This window comes from Myodes glareolus, chromosome 7 (assembly GCF_982192425.1).
Source record: "Myodes glareolus chromosome 7, mMyoGla1.1, whole genome shotgun sequence".
In the NCBI taxonomy this organism is placed as follows: Eukaryota; Metazoa; Chordata; class Mammalia; order Rodentia; family Cricetidae; genus Myodes; species Myodes glareolus.
The window spans coordinates 49,838,709-49,863,576 of NC_142032.1; the positions used below are offsets into that span (position 1 = coordinate 49,838,709).

At 39.9% G+C, this 24,868-nt stretch overlaps 1 protein-coding gene across 2 annotated transcripts; it reads right to left on the reverse strand.

The window, feature by feature from the left end:
* Positions 1 to 14,703: 14,703 nt before the first annotated feature.
* On the reverse strand, positions 14,704 to 24,412 carry LOC125397991 (glycine N-acyltransferase). 2 transcript variants are annotated; one of them, XM_048430547.3, is made up of 6 exons: positions 24,253 to 24,412; positions 22,065 to 22,158; positions 18,948 to 19,055; positions 17,202 to 17,328; positions 16,012 to 16,183; positions 14,704 to 15,217 (listed from the first exon to the last, which is right to left on the reverse strand). In XM_048430547.3, the coding sequence occupies exons 2-6, from the start codon at positions 22,143 to 22,145 to the stop codon at positions 14,815 to 14,817; spliced, it is 891 nt and encodes a 296-aa protein (XP_048286504.3). In that variant the 5' UTR covers positions 22,146 to 22,158; positions 24,253 to 24,412; the 3' UTR covers positions 14,704 to 14,814. The 2 variants fall into 2 exon arrangements, with proteins under 2 accessions (XP_048286504.3, XP_085549776.2); XM_085693650.2 differs by lacking the exon at positions 22,065 to 22,158 and having other exon boundaries at positions 24,253 to 24,405.
* Positions 24,413 to 24,868: the final 456 nt, after the last annotated feature.

Sequence of the window (24,868 nt, forward strand, 5' to 3'; positions counted from 1 at the left end):
CTTTTCCTGCATAAAATACTTGAAGTCTTAGCTGGAATAATAAAGCAAAGATTGAGTTAAATGGGGTGCACACAAGAAAGGAAGAAGTCAAAGACTCTTTGCTCACACATGATAGGTTTATATACATAAAAGACTCTAGGAGTCTCTGATATTTCATCGGGTTGAACTTGGTTGAAAAGAAACAGAGGCACTGCTGAAGTGCTCTTCCCAGAGAGCTGAGTGGGTGCTAGCCTGGGCAGCCTGCCTGCCTGTCCGGGAAGGGAGCACAGCCCTTCCCCACTCAGCTTCTTCGGCAGGGTCTTCGGTGTTCCAAGGGACCCCTCCCCTCCCCCCACTGCTGCGGGCCCTTTGTCTCCCGGGTCCTGGGAAGACCAGCTAGCCCTGTTGCACTGCTTAGGAGTTCTTCCCAGAGAGGTGAGTGGGTGCTCACCTGGGCAGCCTGCCTGCCCGGGAAGAGAGCACAGCCCCCCCCCCAGCTTCTGCAGTAGGGTCTTCAGTGTTCCAAGGGACCCCTCCCCTCCCCCCCACTGCTGCGGGCCCTTTGTCTCCCGGGTCCTGGGAAGACCAGCTAGCCCTGTTGCACTGCTTAGGAGTTCTTCCCAGAGAGGTGAGTGGGTGCTCACCTGGGCAGCCTGCCTGCCCGGGAAGAGAGCACAGCCCCCCCCCCAGCTTCTGCAGTAGGGTCTTCAGTGTTCCAAGGGACCCCTCCCCTCCCCCCCACTGCTGCGGGCCCTTTGTCTCCCGGGTCCTGGGAAGACCAGCTAGCCCTGTTGCACTGCTTAGGAGTTCTTCCCAGAGAGGTGAGTGGGTGCTCACCTGGGCAGCCTGCCTGCCCGGGAAGAGAGCACAGCCCCCCCCCCAGCTTCTGCAGTAGGGTCTTCAGTGTTCCAAGGGACCCCTCCCCTCCCCCCCACTGCTGCGGGCCCTTTGCCTCCCGGGTCCTGGGAAGACCAGCTAGCCCTGTTGCACTGCTGAGGTGCTCTTCCCAGAGAGCTGAGTGGGTGCTAGCCTGGGCAGCCTGCCTGCCTGTCCGGGAAGGGAGCACAGACCTTCCCTCCTCAGCTTCTTCGGCAGGGTCTTCGGTGTTCCAAGGGACCCCTCCCCTCCCCCCACTGCTGCGGGCCCTTTGTCTCCAGGTCCTGGGAAGACCAGCTAGCCCTGTTGCACTGCTGAGGAGTTCTTCCCAGAGAGGGCTGAGGAGCTCTATCCAGAGAGTGCTGCGAAGTCCTACCCAGAGAGTGCTGAGGAGTTCTATCCAGAAAGTGCTGAGTAGTTTCATCCAGAGTGGAGGAGATGAGCATGCGCCAATGCAAGAATTCCTCCAACAACCTGAAAGGCAACATGACATCGCCAGAATCCAGGGAGCTCGAAACTAGAAGAATTGAACACCCTACTCCAGAAGAAATAGAAGAAATCGACTCTAAGTGCTTCTTTATGAAAATAATAGAGGAACTTAAACAGGAGGTGAAAATCTGCCGTAAAAAAATGGAAGATAAGTATAACAAAAAAATTGAGGAAATGAGTAAAGAAATGGAAGAGAAATATACCAAAAAGTTTGAAGAAATGAGTAAATCCGTAAATGAAATTCTGGGAAACCAAGAAAAAAACAATCAAACAGGTAATAGAAACAGTTCAAGATTTGAAAACTGAAATGGAGTCAATGAAGAAATCACAAACCGAGGGCCGGCTGGCTATGGAAAATCTGGGTAAACGAACAGAGACTTCAGAAACAAGCTTAACCAATAGAATACAAGAGATAGAAGAAAGAATCTCAGACTCTGAGGACACCATAGAGAAATTAAACACTCTGACCAAAGAAAATAGCAAATCCAACAAATTCTCATTACAAAACATTCAGGAACTGTGGGACACAATAAAAAAACCAAATCTAAGAATAATAGGAGTAGAAGAAGGAGAAGAATTGCATTTCAAAGGTGCAGAAAATATACTCAACAAAATTATAGAAGAAAACTTTCCCATCCTAAAGAACGATATTCCTATGTAGGTTCAAGAAGCATACAGAACACCGAATAGACTGGATGAGAAAAAAACATCCCCTCGTCATATAATAATCAAAACACAAAGCATTCAGACTAAAGAAAGGATATTGAGAGCTGCAAAGGAAAAAGGTCAAGTAACTTATAAAGGTAAACCTATCAGACTTACACCAGACTTCTCGATGGAAACCATGAAAGCCAGAAGGTCCTGGATAGAGGTACTGCAGAAACTAAGAGACAATGGATGCAAGCCCAGACTACTTTACCCAGCCAAGCTATTGTTCACTATCAATGGAGAAAACAAAATATTACAGGATAAAAACAAATTTAAACAATACGTAGCTACTAATCCAGCCTTACAGAGAATACTAGAAGGAAAATCACAATCCAAGGAATCTAACATTCCCAACACTGCCTACATTAACTCAGACATCTAGCGACCCTTCACAAGCACAACTCAAAGAAGGAAAACACATACACTCTACTACCCAAAAAAATGACCAGAGTCATCGATCACTGGTCATTAATATCACTTAATATCAATGGACTCAACTCACCTATAAAGAGGCACAGACTTAGAGATTGGATACGAAAACAGGATCCAACATTCTGCTGTCTACAAGAAACACACCTCAACCACAAAGACAGACACCTACTCAGAGTAAAGGGTTGGGAAAAGGTTTTCCAAGCAAATGGACCTAAGAAACAAGCGGGTGTGGCCATTCTAATATCTGACAAAATCGACTTCAAACTAAAATCAATCAGAAGAGATGGAGATGGACATTTCATACTCATAACAGGAACAATTCATCAGGAAGAAGTCTCAATCTTGAATATCTATGCCCCTAATATAAAGGCACCCACATATGTAAAAGAAACTCTTCTAGAACTCAAGGCAGTCATCAAACCACACACACTAATAGTAGGAGACTTCAACACTCCTCTCTCACCAATGGACAGGTCAATCAGACAGAAACCTAACAGAGAAATAAGAGATTTATTGGAGGTACTGAAACAAATGGACTTAACAGACATCTATAGAACACTCCACCCAAATAGGAAAGAGTATACCTTCTTCTCTGCAGCTCATGGAACCTTCTCAAAAATTGACCACATACTTGGTAACAAAGCAAACTTCCACAGATACAAAAAAATATTAGTAACCACCTGTGTCTTGTCAGATAACCAAGGATTAAAATTAGAATTCAACAACAATGGTACCCCCAGGAAGCCAACAAACTCATGGAAGTTGAACAGTCAACTACTAAATCACCCCTGGGTCAAGGAAGAAATAAAGAAAGAAATTAAAGTCTTCCTTGAATATAATGAAAACAAAGACACAACATACTCAAATCTATGGGACACTATGAAAGCAGTGCTAAGAGGAAAGTTCATAGCACTAAGTGCCCACCTAAAGAAAGCGGAGAAAACACACATTGGAGACTTAACAACACACTTGAAAGCTCTAGAAAAAAAAGAAGCTGATTTACCCAGGAGGAGTAGAAGACTGGAAATAATCAAACTGTGGGCTGAAATCAACAAAATAGAAACACAGAAAACAATTCAAAGAATCAATGAAGCAAAAAGCTGGTTCTTGGAGAAAGTTAACAAGATTGACAAACCCCTATCCAAACTAATCAAACGGCAGAAAGAGACCTTGCAAATTAATAGGATCAGAAATGAAAAGGGGGACATAACCACAGACACAGAGGAAATTCAGAGAATCATTAGATCTTACTACGAAAGTTTATATGCCACAAAGTTGGAAAATGTAAAAGAAATGGACATTTTTTTAGATAAGCACCATATACCAAAGTTGAACCAAGACCAGGTGAACAATCTAAATAGACCTGTTAGTTGTGAAGAACTAGAAGCTGTTATCAAAAATCTCCCTACCAAAAAAAGCCCAGGACCAGATGGTTTCAATGCAGAATTCTACCAGAACTTCCAGGAAGAGCTAATACGTATACTCCTTAATGTATTCCACAATATAGAAAAAGAAAAGTCACTGCCAAACTCCTTTTATGAAGCTACAGTCACCCTAATACCAAAACCACACAAAGACACAACCAAGAAAGAGAATTACAGGCCAATCTCACTCATGAACATAGATGCGAAAATTCTCAATAAAATACTGGCAAACCGAATCCAAGAGCACATTAGAAAAATTATCCATTATGATCAAGTCGGCTTCATTCCAGAGATGCAGGGCTGGTTCAACATACGCAAATCTATCAATGTAATCCATCATATAACTAAACTGAAAGAAAAAAACCATATGATCATTTCATTGGATGCTGAAAAAGCGTTTGACAAAATTCAACACCCATTTATGATAAAGGTGTTGGAGAGACTGGGGATACAAGGATCATACCTAAATATAATAAAAGCAATATACAGCAAGCCGACAGCTAACATCAAATTGAATGGAGAGAAACTCAAAGCCTTTCCACTAAAATCAAGAACACGACAAGGCTTTCCACTCTCTCCATACCTCTTCAATATAGTGCTTGAAGTTCTAGCAATAGCAATAAGACAACATAAGGAGATCAAGGGGATTCGAATTGGAAAGGATGAAGTTAGACTTTCGTTATGTGCTGACGATATGATAGTGTACATAAGCGACCCCAAAAACTCTACCAAAGAACTCCTACAGCTGATAAACACCTTTAGTAACGTGGCAGGATACAAGATCAACTCCAAAAAATCAGTGGCACTCCTATACACAAAGGATAAAGAAACGAAGAGGGAAATCAGAGAAACATCACCTTTCACGATAGCCACAAATAGCATAAAATATCTTGGGGTTACTCTAACCAAGGATGTGAAAGACCTATTTGACAAGAACTTTAAGCCTTTGAAAAGAGAAATTGAGGAGGATACCAGAAAATGGAAATACCTTCCCTGCTCTTGGATTGGGAGAATCAACATAGTAAAAATGGCAATTCTACCAAAAGCAATCTATAGATTCAATGCAATCCCCATCAAAATCCCATCAAACTTCTTCACAGACCTTGAGAGAACAATAATCAAGTTTATATGGCAAAACAAAAAACCCAGGATAGCCAAAACAATCTTATACAATAAAGGAACTTCTGGAGGCATTACTATCCCTGACTTCAAACTCTATTACAGAGCTACAGTATTGAAAACAGTCTGGTATTGTCATAAGAACAGAGAAGTCGACCTATGGAATCAAATAGAAGACCCAGATACTAACCCTCAAACCTATGAACACCTAATTTTTGACAAGGGAGCTAAAGGTATACAATGGAGGAAGGAAAGCGTCTTTAACAAATGGTGCTGGCATAACTGGATGTCAACCTGTAGAAGAATGAAAATAGATCCATATCTATCACCATGCACAAAACTCAAGTCCAAATGGATTAAAGACATCAACATCAATCTGTCCACTTTGAACCTGATAGAAGAGAAAGTGGGAAGTAGTCTACAAGATATAGGCACAGGAGGCTACTTCCTAAGTAGGACCCCAGTAGCACAGACAATAAGAGAAACAATGAATAAATGGGACCTGCTGAAACTGAGAAGCTTCTGTAAAGCAAAGGACACTGTCAGTAAGACAAAAAGGCTGCCTTCTGACTGGGAGAAGATCTTCACCAACCCCTCATCAGACAAAGGTCTGATCTCCAGAATATACAAAGAACTCAAGAAACTAGACACTAAAACTCTAATTAACCCAATTAAAAAATGGGGTACTGATCTGAACAGAGATCACAACAGATGAACTTCGAATGGCCAGAAGACACTTAAGGTCATGCTCAACCTCCTTAGCGATCAGGGAAATGCAAATCAAAACAACTTTGAGATACCATCTTACACCTGTCAGAATAGCTAAACTCAAAAACACCAAGGATAGCCTATGCTGGAGAGGATGTGGAATGAGGGGAACACTCATCCATTGTTGGTGGAAATGCAAACTTGTGCAGCCACTGTGGAAATCAGTGTGGCGGTTTCTCAGGAAACTGGGAGTCAACCTCCCTCAGGACCCAGCAATTCCTCTCTTGCGAATATACCCAAGAGATGCTCTATCATACCACAAAAGCGTTTGTTCAACTATGTTCATAGCAGCACTATTTGTAATAGCCAGAACCTGGAAACAGCCTAGGTGCCCCTCAATAGAAGAATGGTTAAAAAAGGTGTGGAACATATACACATTAGAGTTTTACTCAGCGGTAAAAAATAATGACATCTTGAATTTTGCATGCAAATGGATGGACATAGAAAACGCTTTACTGAGTGAGGTAAGCCAGACCCAAAAAGAGGAACACGGTATGTATTCACTCATAAGTGGATTCTAACCATAATTAAAGGTCTTTGAGCCTATTATTCGTGATCCTAGAGAAGCTAAATAAGAAGACGAACCTGATGAAGATTATTTAGCTATCTGCCAGGAGGTAGGAAATAGTCAAGAGTCTCAGGTAACCTTGGGTCATGGGGGGGGTGGGAGTGTTGTTGGAAGGGGAGAGGGTTAGAGAGAAGGGAGTAGGGGAGGAATGGAGAAAGCTGGGTTGACCGGGATGGGGGGAAGGGAGGAAGGATGAATATGTGATCAGGGAAGAATATATTTCAACTAAGGGAGTCATTTTAGGGTTTACAGGAAACTTGATTATATATGGGATCCCAGGTCCAAGGAGAGATCCCCAGATTGTTCTCTGGACAGAGGAGAGGGTGCCTGAACCGGCCTTGGCCCATAACCATACTGATGAATATTTTGCTTATCACCATAGATCCTTCATCTGGCGTTGGATGGCAATACAGGCGGAGACCCACATTGGAGCACCGGACTGAGCCCCCCAAGATCCAAATGAGGAGCAGAAGGACGAAGAAAATGACGAAGGACTGCGAGGGATGCTATCACCCACTGATACAAGGGGACAGATCTAATGAGAGTTTACCAAGGCCAGTTGGACTGTGACTGAACGAGCACGTGATCCAACCAGATTCTCTGAATGTGGCTGGATTCTCTGGATGTGGCTGGCCCGGAGTCTTTCTGAAAAGCCATTGACAATGACACTGGAACTTGTTTCCTCTGCATATACTGGATTTTTGGGATCCAGTCTGTTTGGATACTCACCTTCCTGGACCTGGAGGGAGGGGGGAGGAACTTGAACTTCCCACAGGGCAGGAAACCCTGACTGCCCTTAGGGACAAAGAGGGAGGAGGAGAGGGAGTGGGGGGAGTGGGAGGGTGTTGGGAAGAGAGGTGTAAATGGAAACTTTTATAATTTAATAAAATTACTTTAAAAAAAATCTGGGAAAAAAAAAATTTCCTAGCAGAAAATTTTCCCAGGAAGATAGTGGCCTTCCCCTTTCCCACCCAGGATATTCTGAGCACAAGGTCACTTAGCTTAGCCCAGCCAGCCACCTGGTACAGGCTGATAAAGATGGCCTAACTCAAGAGCAGTGGCCTCTCTAAAAACAAGAAAAAAAGCTTATTTTACAAAATATGAGGGAGCAAAAGTCCTTGTACCCATGCCAAAGCATCTTCAAAGATTCTCTTTGTAAACTGTTTCATGCTGTTCTTTTCTATTTTATGATCTGATGATGTATGCCTTTGCCAAGTTCTTTGATTGTAAAAGAATATAAACCTTCTGCTAATTAAAGTAAAGTTACAGCAGCATATTCAGCTACATTGAATGTGTCTGTCTGTCATTTCCTCGCCGATTCCTGAATTTTCCTGAGCCTTCGCCCTGATTCTCCCACGGTCTGAGTGGCTCCCCTGAGTCTGTCCGTGGCAATTACTAAGCTTCATAATAATCAAAATTAAATGTATAAACATTATGTAGTATATTAGAATACTTGTTTGTTATATTTATTACCGATACATATTGTCAATTTGTATCCAATGCAGACTTTTACAATGATTTCAGTCAAGTGTATAATAAATAAATATGAAGCAGTTTCTCAATTTAATTCACCTAGCATACTGACATCATTGTGCTGAGTAAGAATTTAGATAAAAATATTTTAGCAAACTGGAAAATTGGTGGTAACTTTTGAGTACCTCTAGAAGTATACAAGCATATAATGCATGACACTCTCTACATCGAATGGTTACCCTATTTAACAGAGGGAGCCAGTATGCAGTCTAGGAGTTGTTCTAAGGAGGATGCAGACTACTGAGAGTGAAAAGGAAAAAAGAAAGGAATACCACCCGTGGTGTTAGAATATAGGTCCTTAGGGACAAACAAGTCAGGCCCCAGCTAGGGGAGAGGAAGAGATAAGGGGGCCTGTTGTCCTGTGACAGGATGTGAGTCAGGGTAATTACAGCCGGCCATCGGCCATCGGGTCTCCAGCTAGGAAAGCAGGAAAAACAGGAAGCCCTTGGACAACCCCCTCCTTGGTATTTAGGTGAAAGGTCAAGAATTTGCCACTCAGCGCGCATTCTTAGCCTTATTTGAATTGACCAATGGAATGAATCCCCGTAACCACGCTTTTCGCTTCTGTTCCCGCGCTTTTGCTCTCCTATAAAAACCCCTCACCCCAGCCTGACGGGCGCGCAAGTCTTCCGAGAGACCTTGTCACCCCAGGTACCTGTGTATTCGAATAAACCTCTTGCTGTTTGCATCCGTAAGTGTGGTTTCGTCTGATTCGTGGGTCCGGGGGCCTCTCTCGAAAGGAAGACATCCCTCGGGGGTCTTTCAGGAGGGGTGGATGATACACATGAAGAGTGACTATTTTATAAGATGTTTAAGTTGGGACAGAGAAAAGGTGACATCCAGAGAGCTAAGTGGAGGCAGGGAGTATTCCAAAAAGAGGGACAGGAAGTACAAAGGCCCTGAAGCAGAAGCTTGCTTGGAATTATAAAGAAATACCAAGGAAACTGGTGTGAATGAAGGGAAGGATTTGGTAATTAAGTAGCTACAGTGCAATAAAAGTGGTATCGTTTAAAAGGAGCCTCTGTTAGGATGCCGGCACACTTTCAAAGAGAGCAACAGACAGCATTCTTGTTATTGTTGTTTTTTGTTTGTTTGTGTGCTTTTTTATTTTTGTTGTTGGTTTTTCTTCTTCTTCTTCTTCTTCTTCCTCTTCTTCTTCTTCTTCTTCTTCTTCTTCTTCTTCTTCTTCTTCTTCTTCTTCTTCTTCTTCTTCTTTTTTGTAGACAGGGTTTCTCTGTGTAGTCTTGGCTGTCCTGGAACTCACTCTGAACTCAGAGATCCACATGCCTCTGCCTCCCAAGTGTTGGAATTAAAGGAGTGCACCACACCACTGCATTGCTGCTATTTTTGTTTTTAAGACAGGGTCTCATGCAGCACAATTTGACTTGGAACTCATTGTGTATCAGAGGATGTGATGGCCTTGAACTCTTGATACTTCTTCTGAACCTTCTGAGAGCTAGCATGTAGGCTTGTGCCAGCACATCTGATTTATGTGGTGCTCAGAATCTAACCCTGTTCTCATGCATGCTAGGTGAGTACTCTACTGACTATGTCCCCAGCTTCATTTTGTTTTGTGGTTTTCTTTTTCAAAACAGGGTCTCTGTGTAGCCCTGCTTGTCCTGGAACTTGTTTTAAGCAGCATAAGAACCAGGTTGTCTTATACAAATGAACTAATTGTTTTCTTATATTTTATCTTCTCTTTAAAGAATTTTTAAAAATATCTTTTATGCCTGACTGTTTCAGACAGAATCTAACTATTTAACCTTTACTGATCTGGAACTCATTCTATAGAGTAGGCTGTCCTTAGTCACAAAGATCTGCCTGTCCTTGCTTTCTGTGAGCTGGGATTAAAAGCTTGCTGGACCACACACAACCTTTTTGAGAAATTTTATGTGGACATGGTAATAAAATTATGAGGTCATACAGGAATATTAATTTATATAAGAAGCATAGACTATGAGATTTCCAATAAAATGTGCCCCAAAAGTACATTTTATTTGAAAGTACACCACTTTTTAATGGATTTTTAGCCAAAGAGATTAATATTGGGAACTGGAGTGATGGCTCAGTAGTTAAGAGCATTTATTGCTCTTGCAGAGGACCTGAGTTTGGTTTCAAGCACGTATGTTGGTGGCTCACAAGTACCTGTATCTCCAGCTCCATGGGTTCTGATGCCACTGACCTTAACAAGCTTCACAGTCATGTGCTGCTCACCTCCACAAAATGGTAAAAAAGAAAGAGAGAAAGGAAGAAAGAAAAAGAGAAAGAAAGAAAGAAAAGAATCTTTTAAGAATAAATATGAGATCAATATGCCCTAAATGTTCATATTATAGTTAATTTTGGGTTATTTTTGTGACAAACAGCTTTCATTTGTCTCTGACAAACTTCCCATATACATGTGTTTTCAAAGCAAGCACTCTTACTCACAGAGACATCTCTCCAACCCCTAATAAGATCTTTAAGTTTATACTTCTAAACATGTTATGTGCTAGGTGAATCATACATAGTTAGCCATTTAATTCTCTAAACAATTCTATTAAATTGATTAGTCATTGTGTTCAATTTTACATTAAGTCATTTGCTAACAGAGAATAATGCAGACTCCCAGACAAAGTCAAATTTCGGATCTAATCAGAACATTATTCAACTTAAACAATGCTAATGAATATGGGATGGTTTTTTATTTCACGTATTTTTTTATTCCATTTCCCCAAGCCTAGTGTATGGGGTTGCATAGAGGAGCAATGAATTTAAAACTGAATGTCTAGTATTCAGCAGATAAAGTCTAGTAAGCAGCAGATAAAGGTTGCATTTCATCCACACACAAACAGCAAAGCCAATCCTGAAAAAAGGGGATAGCTTTAGGCATGAAATCTAGGGCTCAGAGAATAGCTGCTTTCACACAGATGGGTACACAGTCTTATTTTCTTCTTAGAAGATATTGGTTCGTTATCTATGCCTCTTCCACCTCATGTTATCCATCACCAAAATGAAGGTCTGAGACCTGCCTCCAGATCTTATGAGTTCAATTTGATAATACATGACCAATAGTATAGTGTGTGTGTGTATGTGTGTGTGTGTGTGTGTGTGTGTGTGTGTGTGTGTATTCATCACAATGTCTGCCAGTGATGTGGCATTGTTATGTATGCCATAGCTCTAGGTGGAAACTACAGACATATATGAAGATACAAAAACTTAGGCATGAATATAATGCACAAACCAGGGTAATGGCTTTAAATAATCATTTCTTTTATTTTACCTTTTTTTTTCTGGAGCTGAGGACCAAACTCAGTGCCTTGCACTTGCTAGGCAAGTGCTCTACCACTGAGCTAAATCCCCAACCCCTAAATAATGCCTTCTTAAATTTAGGAAGTTATTGACAAAACAATAAAAATGGCATTCGGCATATTCAGTCTTTTCACTGGTGATGAACCTGCTAAACATAACTAATTTAAGTTAGTTTAACAGTTTCAGTAAGCTTAAATGATGCATTTCCTCTCCAAGAAAAGAACTACCATGATAATTTATGCATTTGTTTAAGCAGCATTCTCACCCTCTGAATTATGGATTTTTTTGGCATTAACAATTTCTTGTCATGAGGTACTGTCCTGTGCACTATGGTGTTCTCCATTCCTAACTCTCTTCTCCATTCCTAACTACTAAATACCTGAAGCGACATTCTTTCCTCTACACAACCTTCTGCTGACTTAAGATAAACCAAATGTCAATAGGCATTACCAAATGTCACCTGGGGGAAAATATGTCCCCTGAACAATCACTATTGGAGTAGAAAAATCAGACTTACAGTACAAATGTTTTTTTAATCCACAAAGTTATAAATATGTAGCATTATGTGAGGGAGAGGGAACCGTGTATTTTACATACATTGGTATGTAAAATGGTATTTTATGCATTTGCAATCTCTGAGATGATTTTCATGCTTAGCAGTACAGTTTAAATGCAGTTTCACTCTGGACCACAGCATAGATAGGCCTGTAAAATACTACCTGGCATATCTATGATGTAAGATAAAGATGTCTTATGAACTCAAGCTTTTAAAAGTCATTGAAAGTATGTAATCTTGCAAATTTTAGGTACTATATTTCTAAAGAATGTTATAGAGATTTATATTGGGATTACATTGAATCTGCGAATGGCTTTGGTAGAAGGGTCATTCTCTCAATGTTAATCCTACCAATCTAAGAGCATGGGATGTCTTCCCATATTCTCAGTCACTTTCTTCAAAGATTTAGTTTCAATTTCAGAGGTCATATCATTTAATGACTATAGAATGCCAATCTCACAGAAATACATTGATATATCCGAGGTCAGAGAAAAGAGTTTGGAATATACATTAATAGTATATTGATTTGGTCACATCCATTTTCTATGACTTTCAATCAAGTTAGTGCAAGAGCACAGCAGGAATTTCCATCAATCATGTGACCAAGAGAAATAAATGAAAAATGATAATTAATGATTGGCATTGATGAACACTTTAAAGATGTGATATGTGCCTGATATGGAGAATAGCACAAGGTAAATGGAAAGCAAGAGGTCTAAGACTGTGTCTTTGACCTGGAAACATCCAGAGCAAGACAAGTTTTGGACCAAAATTAGTGGTACACTCTTGCAACCTCAGCTCTTGGGAGGTAGAGACAGGATTATCATTAATGTAAAGTCATCCTCAGCTACACAGTGCAATTGTGGTCAACCTGAGCTGTCAAGACCCTAATACAAAAGAATAACAAGTGGGGAAGGACCAACCAAAGAGACAAACCAACACAAAGAAGCTTAAAAAGAGAGATGGAAAGGATGTGAATGACTATTTCAGTGTGATAAAGAACTCAGTCACCCTTATAACGGTGAATGTAGAAAAATTTTACAAGGCAGAGAGTAATATGAATTTCCATCTGTTGTCTTGGGGAAGAAATGCTCATTATTTTTCTAAACAAATGATTCTGAAAACTTGGCTGCTAGTCTGACAACATCAGAATCACTGGAAAACTCATTAGAAATGTAAAATCTAAGGCCTTTACCATGATCATTAAGTCACAGAAAGTAGATTTGAAGCCCCACATTCCGATTTTTATATAAAGTTTTCCATCCTTCCCTTTTTCCTCCCTCGCTTCCTTATTTTCTTCTCTTAATTTGGCATAGGCTCTCCATCTGCCCAAACTAACCTCAAATTCCTAGGTCCAAGTTATCTTGTCTTGGCCTCCTGAGTATCTTGGCCTGCAGTTGTACACCAACACCTAGCTACTATGTCGTGTGCTTCTGATGCATGCACAAATTTGAGGACCACAACTAACAACCAGTGTTTTCCAAACAGTGACCACTTGGTCTCCAAGGGATATTAATGTCTGCAAATTCTTCCAGTTATCAAAGGATAATGGGAGAGAGGGAGATAAGTCAGTTGGTGAAGTGCTTGCTGTGTAAGCACGAAGACTTGAGTTTGGATCCTCAAGACCCATGTAAAATGTTGGGTACAGCAATGCCTACCTGTAATCATAGTGCTGGAGAAGAAGAGGTAGGAGGATCCTGGGATCTTGCTGCTCAACCAATCTAACTGAATTGACAAGGTCCAGGTTTAGTGAGAGATAGTCTCAAAAAGTTGGGAGTGGAGTGCAATAGAAGGCACACACTATGTGTACACACACACATACACACGGTGGGGAGACTAGAAAAAAGTCATGGAGCATGCTACTCACACCATATGAGTAGGGACCTGGCAAGCATCCTAACCCCAATCATACCATACAATATGGGGTCATATAGTCACTGTTACATGTCTAAGGTGCTAAAACTGAGAAACCCTGCTCTCAATTGAACCTCCCGTGTCTTCACTTTCCAAGAAATTAAACCTCAGCCATTACTTTGGACTTGGTGGTATAGGACTGGATGTCCACTTCTATAACATTAACACCAGGGTAGAGATGAAAAGGAAGGATATCATTTTAATTACAGAGCACTCTGCTGTCCCTGTTGCTACTGGGACAAAGAACTGTCCTAGCAAACATGTCCCAACTTAGGAGCTCTCTCCTGCTCTTCCCAGCAACAACATGCTTTCCCATGACATAAACTGTCTGTGCTTAACATGCTAAGGCACCAGAAGATATGTGACAGTAAGTGTTCTGACTGGGCTTCTCTGTCATCAGCTCCTTCCTGGGTGCATCTATATTTTACTCTCCATAGCTTATCACTTGCTCTCCTTAGCATAAAACTTGTGCAACCAGCCACATACTCTATTTATTCTCACTGGGTTGCAGTAGATTGGGAAGTCAAGTTTTTGAAAGTCACATTGCTTCATTTTCTTGGGGCTAAGAGGGAACTGGAAAATCAAAGTTAGGCTTTTCCTTGTTATCTTCCTTTGCTATTTTATGTGTATTTTGTTTAATCTGATAAACTGTATGATTCATGTTTAATGTATTTAATATAAAAAAAAGCAGTCAGCAAAGGAGTGGCTACTTTCTTAAGACCTGATGAAAATACACTTGCTGATTACTGAAGGAAAAGCCATAGACAGAGAGGAATAAAGCACAGAAGCCAGAAAACATTATTTCATTATCACTAGCAAGGTTGCAGAAGTCTCCAAGTTGTGTACTAGTGCTTCCATGAGGAACCATTTGGAGCTTTGTGTAGTTGATAAAGGAGTGTCATTTAGATCCAGGAAGAGTTCAATACAGAAGGGCATAGACTTTCTTCAGATCATGAACTTAAGGGAGTCTAAGAGCAATCTGATGAGCATGAACTATGGCATATCTGTCAGCCATTCACACTGCTTCTCCAGAGTACAGACAGCACCAATTCTTTGCATCTGGTTTCCATTTATTTTCTTTTTGGTCACCTTTATTCTTTGTCTGCCATCCAATTACATCCCCAGCCCCCCACAACACCATCTTGTGTTCAAGGCCAGCTTTACACAGGCACACACTTCCATTGGTTCCAGGCGCTGGGCATGGTGAGATGATGCAGTTTGTAACTCATTTTTTGCATGGCAATATTGCTTTTGTCTGTGTGAGAATAAACAGGAAAGCCACGTTTCTTCATAATCTGGTCTTGTGAATAAATAACAAAGGAGACAAGACCTTGCTCTCGATACTCAGGCACGGTGCCTCCCATTCTCATCTCTCCAGTTTGGTCCATTAGGGTCCAGGATGCAGGAGTCCCTTCAGGCCCCAGGACACAGGAACTTGGGAACTTCTTTATACAGCGTTCAATGAATCTATGGCTCCGCTCATTGCCACCAAAAAGCCAGAATTTATTCACCAAGGCAGCATGAGTGATATCCAAGGATGAAAGTTTAAACATGTCTTGATTGCTATAGAGGGTCCAAAAAGAAAGCAAAGCCTGTTAGTATAAGGGTATAGTCTGTTCCTACCTCTATTTATCTTGAAGGGCAGAGCATTGAAAACATCAAATGCAAAGTCCTGGAGGGACTTATGCTGGGAGGGGAAGAAGGCCAGTGTGGTAGGAGAACATGAGCAAGAATAATAAATGTCAAACAGTGAACAGAGGACTTTACTTTTACAATAATATGAACAAAGAGAAACCTGGTCAGATTTATACTTTTGTAGATTATTCTGATCACTTTTAATTTCCATTCTTAATTTATTTAATGACTTTTTGTGTGGGGATGAGTAAGAGAGTACGGATGTACATGGACTGGGGATTAGAGAAGAACCTGTAGAGATGGTTCTCTCCTTTGACCATGTTGGTCCCAGGTATTGAGTTCAGTAGATCAGTTAGTCAACCATGGCCATCAAAGTCATTACTTGATGAACCATCTTGCTGGCAATATTATAATTCAAACTTTTAAAAAGTTTTTTATTTGATAATTCCATGAGTATATGTCACAGATGTTAGTTTTAATCACTTTTAACTACCTTCATTCTACTGTCCTCACTCTATTGAAGCTCTGCCCAATAAGTTCTTCTTTCATTTCCTTTGTGCGTGTAGTGTAACCAACTGAATATAAATAGAGTGGCTTGCATGAGCATGGGTGGGGTCATCTACAAGAGTGTGGACAGCAAGGACCAGAGTAAAATCAGCATCAGACAGTGGGGCTGTAGAAGAAAGATGTGAAAGATATATAACAACTTTGATCAAACTCACATGGCCTTGGGCAGGCCACTACCCGGAGGTAAATTCTTTGGATCCAGCATGGCAGGAAACAGTTTCTTGATTGTCTCTGATGTTGCAAAGAGGATGTTTTCTGAGCGGTTGACTTGGAAAGACTGAATGTTTGCAATATTTTGTATCGCCTCATTCAGGCGGGACTGGGAACCTAAATGGGTTTATAAGAAAACATTGTGAACTTCTAAGCAGAGAGGAAATGGCTAGATACGTTCTGGGTGGGGCCTCTCCAATGGGGTAGAAAGTGTGAGATTTAAGGTAGAATTTGATTATTCTCGTGTTGATGCTGTTGTGTGAACGGCCATATAGTCATGGCTGACAAAATGTTCCCTGTTTTACAAAAATGAAGACATGACAGGGAATGAATTAATTCATAATCATTTTGTGAACAAACCAAGACTGGAACTAAGTTTTTAAGCTATATAATTGTGTAGTTTTGATAATCAAAGAGAATGAGCTATAAAATATGGTAGCCAGCTTCTTCGGAGTCATGTACCCAATATAGTGGATTATTGAAGCAAGGATTTGGAATTTAATTTGCTGCATCTGTTCCCTGGAGTAGTTTATTTCTGTACCCCGTCTGATCAATAGGCATATAAACTTATACAAAAAGAGGTTTAACGGTATTAGACCTTGAGACTTTATTTATTATTTATTTATTGATTGATTGATTGATTGATCCTAGTTACCTTGAGACCAACTGCATAGAAACTAGCGTAGGGTAGCTGGTCAGAGACACATTGTACCATCATCACAACCAATAGTTGGCATTGACTGACAGTCAGAACCACCAACTACACATGTGAATGAGCCTGTGGTGAAGCAACATGTATTGAGTTCTCCAAACAACATATGATACATGAACAAATCTAGTAGAGAAGAGTAATGAGCTGTCTGCAAAGCCCAAACTAAATTGTTGGTTCGCTTCATTATGAGTTTTCTATTACAGCAAATTTTAACTGACCTATTCCCCTGTTCTAGTTTCATACTGTGGCTGTTGAGAACACTATAATAAAACTCAACTGGGGATGGGAGGATTTATTTGACTTATACTTCAAGGTCACAAATTGTGGACATCTGACTGAGGACATGGAACTTGGCAGGGAGAGCATGCAGATCTTGTGAGACAAGAGACAGAAGGGATTGATCTCATTTCCCATTGTTCTTACTTTGAATCTGCAAATGTTGTTTCCAGTTGACTACTTCTGGGGAGTCCAGGAATTCCTGACAGTTCTGGGGATCTTTAGAGAAGATTTGGTAAGTATTGGTGTAGAAATCATGGTCATCTGCCATGTCCTGTTATCATGGAGAAAGGAGAGATAATACTTATTGCTTCTTGTTTATGATTGCAGTGCTAGTTATATTATACATTCATATCTTAATTTTTATTTTATTATTTTATTATATGGGTGTTTTTCTTGCATCAGTATCTGTGTATCACATGCATGTGCTTGATCTCAGGGAAGCAGGAAAAGGGCATTGGATCTGTTGGAACTGGAGACACAAATGATGGAAGCCATCATGTGTGTGCTAAGAATTAAACTCAAGTCCTCTGGAAAAACAGACAGTCCTCTTAGCCATTAGGCCATTATAGACTGTGTTTACACAAACTAAAATGGTTACAATGTTATCAGGAGATGTACTAAGCATGTGTGTGTGTGTGTGTGTGTGTGTGTGTGTGTGTTGCACATGTAAGCAACTACACATAGAGGTCAAAGAAGAACCTTCAGGATCCTTCCTTAGGTATCATCCTTTTTCTTCAGACAAGGTCTATCATTGGCCTGGAACATGCCTAGCAAGCTAGTAGTCTGATTAATAAGCCCCAAAGATCCATCCATCCTGTCTCCCTAGCACTAGGGTTACAAGCACATATCACCATATAAGACTTTTTCAAGTGGGCTCAAACTTTGACCCTCATGCTTCCATAGCAAGTACTGTACCCACTGAGGTCTCATCCCAGCCTAGGCAATGTAGTTTGATGGGGTCATTGCCATACATTTGGTCCATCACAAATTGAAATGTTAATGTGTAACATATGTGTATGCATATATGTGTGACATGTATAAACCTGACTAATTAAAATATACAACAGTGAAACTTTTGGTATGAACATTTTACATTTCTCTCACCATTTTAAGAATATAATGTAATTAGTTGTCATACTATACAATAGGTCTCTAACATATTCTTCCATTTTAACTGTAATTTTGTATCTTTTCATGAGCATTTTGTCTATTTCCCTTAACACCCAATCTCTAGAAATTACTGTCAAACACTTGTCTTCTACAGGACCAACTCTATTTTTTGAGATTATACTATAATTACTACCTTTTCCCCTTCCCTTTCCTCTCTCCAAAACCTCCCATATACTTCTCCCTTCTCCCTTTCAAATTCATCACCCCTTTTTCCATTAATTTTTTATAACACGTACATAGGTATATGTATATAAATGTATATTCCCAAATATAATTGATGTGGGATTCCCCTCTGTTTGCTGTGGTTACCATCGGTTAATAAAGAAGTTGTCTTTGGCCAGGCAGGGTAGAATAGAGGCAGGCAGGGAAAACTAAACTGAATGCTGGGAGAAAAAAGGAGGAGTCGGCAAGATGCCATGGAGCCGTCAGAGGGGAAAGATGAGAGCTGCCAGCTGGAACCTTGCTGGTAGGTCACAAGTCACATGGTAAAATATAAAATAAGAGAAATGGGTTAACCAAATATATAAGAGCTAGCTAGCAATATGTTTAAGTCATTGGTCAAGCAGTAATTTAAACAATATAGTTTCTGTGTGATTATTGTGGGGTCTGGGTAACTGGGAACGAACAAGTAGCCTCCCACAGCATATAATCTGGGATAAAATATTTTAGATTTTACATGAATAATCATAGAAGAATACTTGTTCACACCTGGCTCCTTACCTTTTCCTGAGGTCGGACAACCACTGTGTTAAAATCAGGCCACTTGTCAACGATGGCTTTTAGGTTGAATGGGTTTCCATGGATCATGTGAAAGACGGTCCCATAAACCTGAAAGGAAGCGAGACAGTTAGTTTATTAAAGATGAACCAAAAAGCACCTTGTGTGGTCTGGATGTAGACATTCCAATGAAACTGTGACAGTTGGTGATGACAAAGAGCCAAGGACAAATCTAGGACCAACAATATCATTCACTACTTTTTTCTTCATGGATATTCTAGGCTTCTCTTGGAAGAAAATGTGTGCTTTAGCGTGTGAGTAAAGAGTTAAGTATTCCCTTCTAAACAATAGAGAGCAACCTCATCTCACTCCATGGGCTCTGCAATACCACTGGGAAACACCCAGATTTTTCTCAAAATGCTTGACATTCACTTTTAACATAAGGAATAGGAAAATTACATTTTAATATTCGATATCAGAGAGTATGTAAAAATAGCTTTTAGCCTTCAGAATTTCTGAAAATAGTTGTTCAACATAAAAATAACTCAATGTAGGTGTCCATAAAGTGTCAAATGACATAATTTCCAGGAAAAAAATTAAATTTTCTTTCTCCCTGAGAGATTTCTTGACTCCTGTGGATTGCCAGGGCACATAAGAAGATCTTGGCTCTTATCAGTGGGCTTTACTAAAATGTGTTTTTTCATTTTAGTTTGATTTGAAACAGATTTATTTGGGTGGTAAATAATAGGATTGTTTCCTCATTAGCCTTTTATTATTAAATAAAACAAAACAGTCTATAAATGAAAGAATGGTAATATTTTTCTTCTTTATAGAAGGGAGTAGAAAATCTGTTAGAGAAAGTAAGAACTGAGGGCTGGAGAAATGGCTCGGCCATTAAAGGCTAGGCTCACAACCAAAAATATAAGAGAAAGTGAGAACCGAATCTACTCACTTTGTCTTAAGTAATTTTGTAGAAAATGTCTTATAGAGTGACACAAATCTGGAACTATTTTTCCTCTAAGCCACACACATGCAATCACACAAGCACCAACATTCATATATTCACACACAAACATGGGCACCAACACACACAGAAATATACAAATAAATGAAATACACATGAACTATTTTACACACATACAACTACTCACACAAACATACATACACACAGAAATACATATACAAACATGTGCATATATACATATATGCTATGGGACAATCTTTGTACACAATGAATATGTATTACTCTCATTGGCTAATAAAAAAGATGATAGCCCAATAACTGAGAAGGAAAAGATTGAACAAGAGAGCCAGACTAGAAGAATTCTGGGAAGATGAAGGGTGGAGTCAGAGGAGTCACCAGTCAGATGTGGAAGGAATTGGACACACAAAATGAGATAGAGGTAAAAGCTGCAAGCCTCAGCACAGCACAAAGGTGAAGAGAAATGTGTTAAGTTGAAGAGCTAGTTAGTAAGAAATCTGAGCTATAGGTTAAGCATTTATAACTAATGTAAGCCTCAGTGTGTTTATTTGAAACCAAGTGGTCAGGACAGGAAAACTCCACATATATACATTCATACATATGTCCATACATACACCACCACAAGTGCACACGCACAGCACCCAGAAAACATACACATAAACTCTTGCATACAGATAAACACACATAACTATGCACACAAACACACATATACAGCACACACAAACATGGTTATACTTAAGCTCCACTGGAGTGAACCTCACCTCATTTGATAAAAAAAACATCAAGGATCTGAATCTACCATTAGAGATGCCTTTACACAGCTCACATGTTAGCATTTGTATCTATTGACACAGTTTAGTCAACTCTAAGGTCTCTACTCAGTTGCACTGGGTTTGTGGGGGGAAAAAATGGAAGCCAAGTCCAAAATATTCTGATATGCATTAAGTTCAGACCCGTTTCTAACTTCAAACACACTCAAGATGGTTCAATTTTCACATGGAAGCATTCTTCTGGAATGCACAAATTAAACATTACTAGGTACCCTCAACTAAATGTGAAGGAAAACCCCAGGGAATCTCAAGTGCTGCTAAGAATTTCAAGTGCTTGAAAAGAAGCAGCAGAGGGCAAAGTCCATGTGTGCACATGACTGTGGTACAACTCATTGCCTTTGAGACATGGAGAAGTAGATATCCCTACATATTCTTGCATTTTATTTATGTATTTTATTTGTGGGGCATCCATGAGTCACAGCGTGTATGTGGAGGTCAGATGGTAACTCTTAGGAGTTAGTTCTTTTCTGTCACCAAAGGGGATCTGGAGATCAGACCTAGGTTGTCAGGCTTGCAGGCAAGCACCTGTCTCTTGAGAAGTTTTGCCTACCACAATGCTTAAATTACTTCTTTACATCACCACAGTCTTTTCTATGATGGTTGAGTCTTACACTATGTATCTCTGGCTGACCCAGAACTCATATGTAGATAGGATGACCTCGAACTCACAGAGAACCACCTGCTTATTGGCTTCCAAGTGCAGAAATTAAAGGTATGCACTACCTCACCTGACTATATCTCCATATTCTTAACTAATGACACAGATATAGTGGCAATATATTGAAAAAGGTTATGTAAATTAAATTGGAAAAATATGAAATATGTATTGGCTCAAAATAATATTGCATAGGATCTGGGAAGATGGCTCAATGGATAAAGCACTTACCACACAATAAACTCCACAGACAAACTCCAGTTCAAAATTCTCGTTCCCAGTACCCACACAGTGCCTAGTAGTGTTGACATCCTGCTTGTAATCCCAATGCTTGGAAGGCATAGTCAGGGGAAATTTCCTGAACAACCTGACTAGCTATACTAGTGGAATTGGTCAGCTCCAGGTTCACCAAGAGACCCTGTCTTAACACATAGGGTGAAAAGTGATCAAGGAAGACACTGAACATTAACCTTGAGCCTCTTCATGCATACACATATTCTATTCATGCATGTACACACTACACACACATCAGTCATACCAAACACATGAACACACACCACATGTGCATGCGCACACAAACAGTGAAGCATAAAAGTTAGACTCTTTTTCACTTCCACTTTCTCCTTGTTGGCCTTCACATTTTCTGAGATCACCTTTAAGGATTCAGGAAGATACTTCCTCAATGATCTCTCCAGCATCTGCAGCATTTGTGCACCTTGCAGTGTGACAGCCATGAGGACACTTTACCTTGGAGAAATAATAAACGGACATTCGTTAATGACAGAAATAACAGTAGTCAGTTCTGTATGATTAGTCAAATCTTTCATTCACTAACATTCTCACCAGCCCTAAGGAAGCACTGGGCTTGCAGGAGGAACACAGGAGTCTCTCTAACCTTCGCAGTTTCTCATCTCATCATTGGATTCAAATTACATTAACAAGTGCATTTTATTCTTTTGAGTTTCCAGTGTGCTGTTGTGTCTCCTGGCATCTCCAGTAATGGTGTTACTCAGGAAGTTGCCTAGCCTCTGTGCTTTGATTTCTTCAAAGGTAGATGGAATGATAGCATCATTGGGCTCATAGAATGTTTGTGGAGCTAAAATTAGATTGACTAACATTCAATGTGTTTTGGTAGAGAGCTGGTCATATAAACAATATTCAACCAGGCTATTTATTTTCTTGCTAATGTTTCTCCTTCTCTTCTTTCTCCTCACGTGAGTTAATATTGCATAATATCTTGATGAAAATGTTTCATTGTAAAATACTTTGACATTTTTAGATATAAGTAATAAAACTTTATAACCAAGTCATATTCCAGCTTCTGTTTTTAGCCTGTTGTTGTTTTGTGCCTTTCTTGCACAGTTCCCTCTCTAAGCAAATTCTTGAGTAGCACTGCGCAACTTTTAATTGAACTCTGGAGTTGCTGACCCTGCCATGCCAGAAATAGAAATTAATCTGATGAAAGCAGTTTAAAAGAACAGAACAGAATTTTTAAAAGCTATACAAACACAGGTACATGCTAAATAGAACTTCAATGTTTATGACTAGGGAAAGAAAACATAAAATCCAATATAGCAAATATTATAACTTTAAAACATTAACACCATACCTACAGGCATGATATACAGTGAATATAGGTACAGGATTGTGGGAAGTGGGCATAACATTACTATTAAAAATACAATCAAAACAAATAGCTCACAAAATAGCTTCTAAGTAACATGCAAAGGATGAGTTTAAAAGAAAGCATAGGTAAATTCAAAACTAGTCTTCAGATGCAACTTGAGCATAAACTAGTCTGTGGTAGTAGTCTTCAGATGCAACCTTGAGAATACATTTTTCTTGCTATCTGATTAATAAGTGGCATCACCATGGGGTGTATTCTCGCTACCTTCTTACCAGTAGTGAACAGAGAAACCCAAGTACCTTGTAATACAACTGGAAAGACTGAGAACAGTAGTGCAGTACCTCCACACAGTAGATTCTATATTCACCCACTTCCAAAAACCAGAAAATACTACCTCATTACTGCGTAGAAGAAATATTTAAAGATTTTTCACTATGCTTGACAAACTACCTTTTACAGAATACGTGTATGCTATATGTTTCTTCAAGAGACATTACTATTTTTCCCTTAGGTATTTTGGGTACATATTCTGAGAGTCATTCAGTACAATCATTTTGATATCATTTATTTGAGATGAGGAAAATGCTAAAAAGCAATAATGATCTTTTACAAACCATGTTGTTTTATATATTTAATGTATACCATGTGATTTTGTAGAACATACACACAGTGCATAGCTTTATATTAAATTTGCAGGTGCTGGGTATGTGTGCATGCTGACAGAGTGAAGCAATTAACATAGTTCATTATGTCAATAGGTATGGAGAATTTTGTTTGTTTGGATGCTCTGTGAGCACAGCTGATACCATGGGCTAGGGAGATGATTCAGCAGGCAGAGGAACTTACTACACAAGCTCGGTGATCAGAGTTTGATCTCCAAAACCCACATAAAGGTGAAAGGAGAAAATCAGCTCTTCAGAGTTAGCCACTGTCCTTCACAAAAGGGCTGTGGTACACATGCTCCCAATATAAATTAATAGATAGAAAAAGAGATGATGAGGATGATGAAGATAGATAGATAGATAGATAGATAGATAGATAGATAGATAGATAGATAGATAGATAGATAGAGAGATACTTTAATGAACAGTTAAGACCTACTCGTCATTTATGCATCCCACAAAAACATTTTATGACCCAAAGTTCTTGTGTTGTTCATTTGGCCTCCAGACTCTTTCATTCCACAGATCTACTACTCTGAGACACATCCTCACCTGGAAAGCTGTCTCCACAAGATGTATTTGTAAAAGTGGACTTCTGGGAGGTGAAAGACCCTTCCGAGGCAGCAGTCTCAGTGGGAATCTGAAGAGTGAGTGAACGTTGATGTGTCTCTTGCAAAAATTAACTGAGCTGGGGCTAGAAATGTGGACCTTGCACTCGGCACGTTTACAAAAACTTCTTGTTAGCTCCAGTGAAATCTAACCCTTCCCTCCTTCCCTGGTCTCAGGCTGTAGGAACTGGCTCTGCAAGATGAGGCTAACATTTGCTCTCTGAACTTCTCTCTTGTAAACATCACCTTGCTCTTTGCCCCACTTGCCATTAGTATGCCAAACAAAGGTATAGTAGGCCAGCAGAGTGGGAAGGAAGAGTTAGGTGAGCAATATCCTCTTCCTCCCCATTCTTACCATCAAATATCAGCAACAGCACAAAACAGGAAGTTTGATTTATAGTGCTCAATATCATATCTTTTTTTTAAATGCATGACATAAAAGAAAATGACTTTCCTGCAGTGTTAGAGCAATACGAATCCCTTTCTCATAGTCTTTTTCTGCTGCTGGAAACCATTTTGTGTTCTTGGTCTGTGCTCCCTCAGGAGGCCATATTTATGCC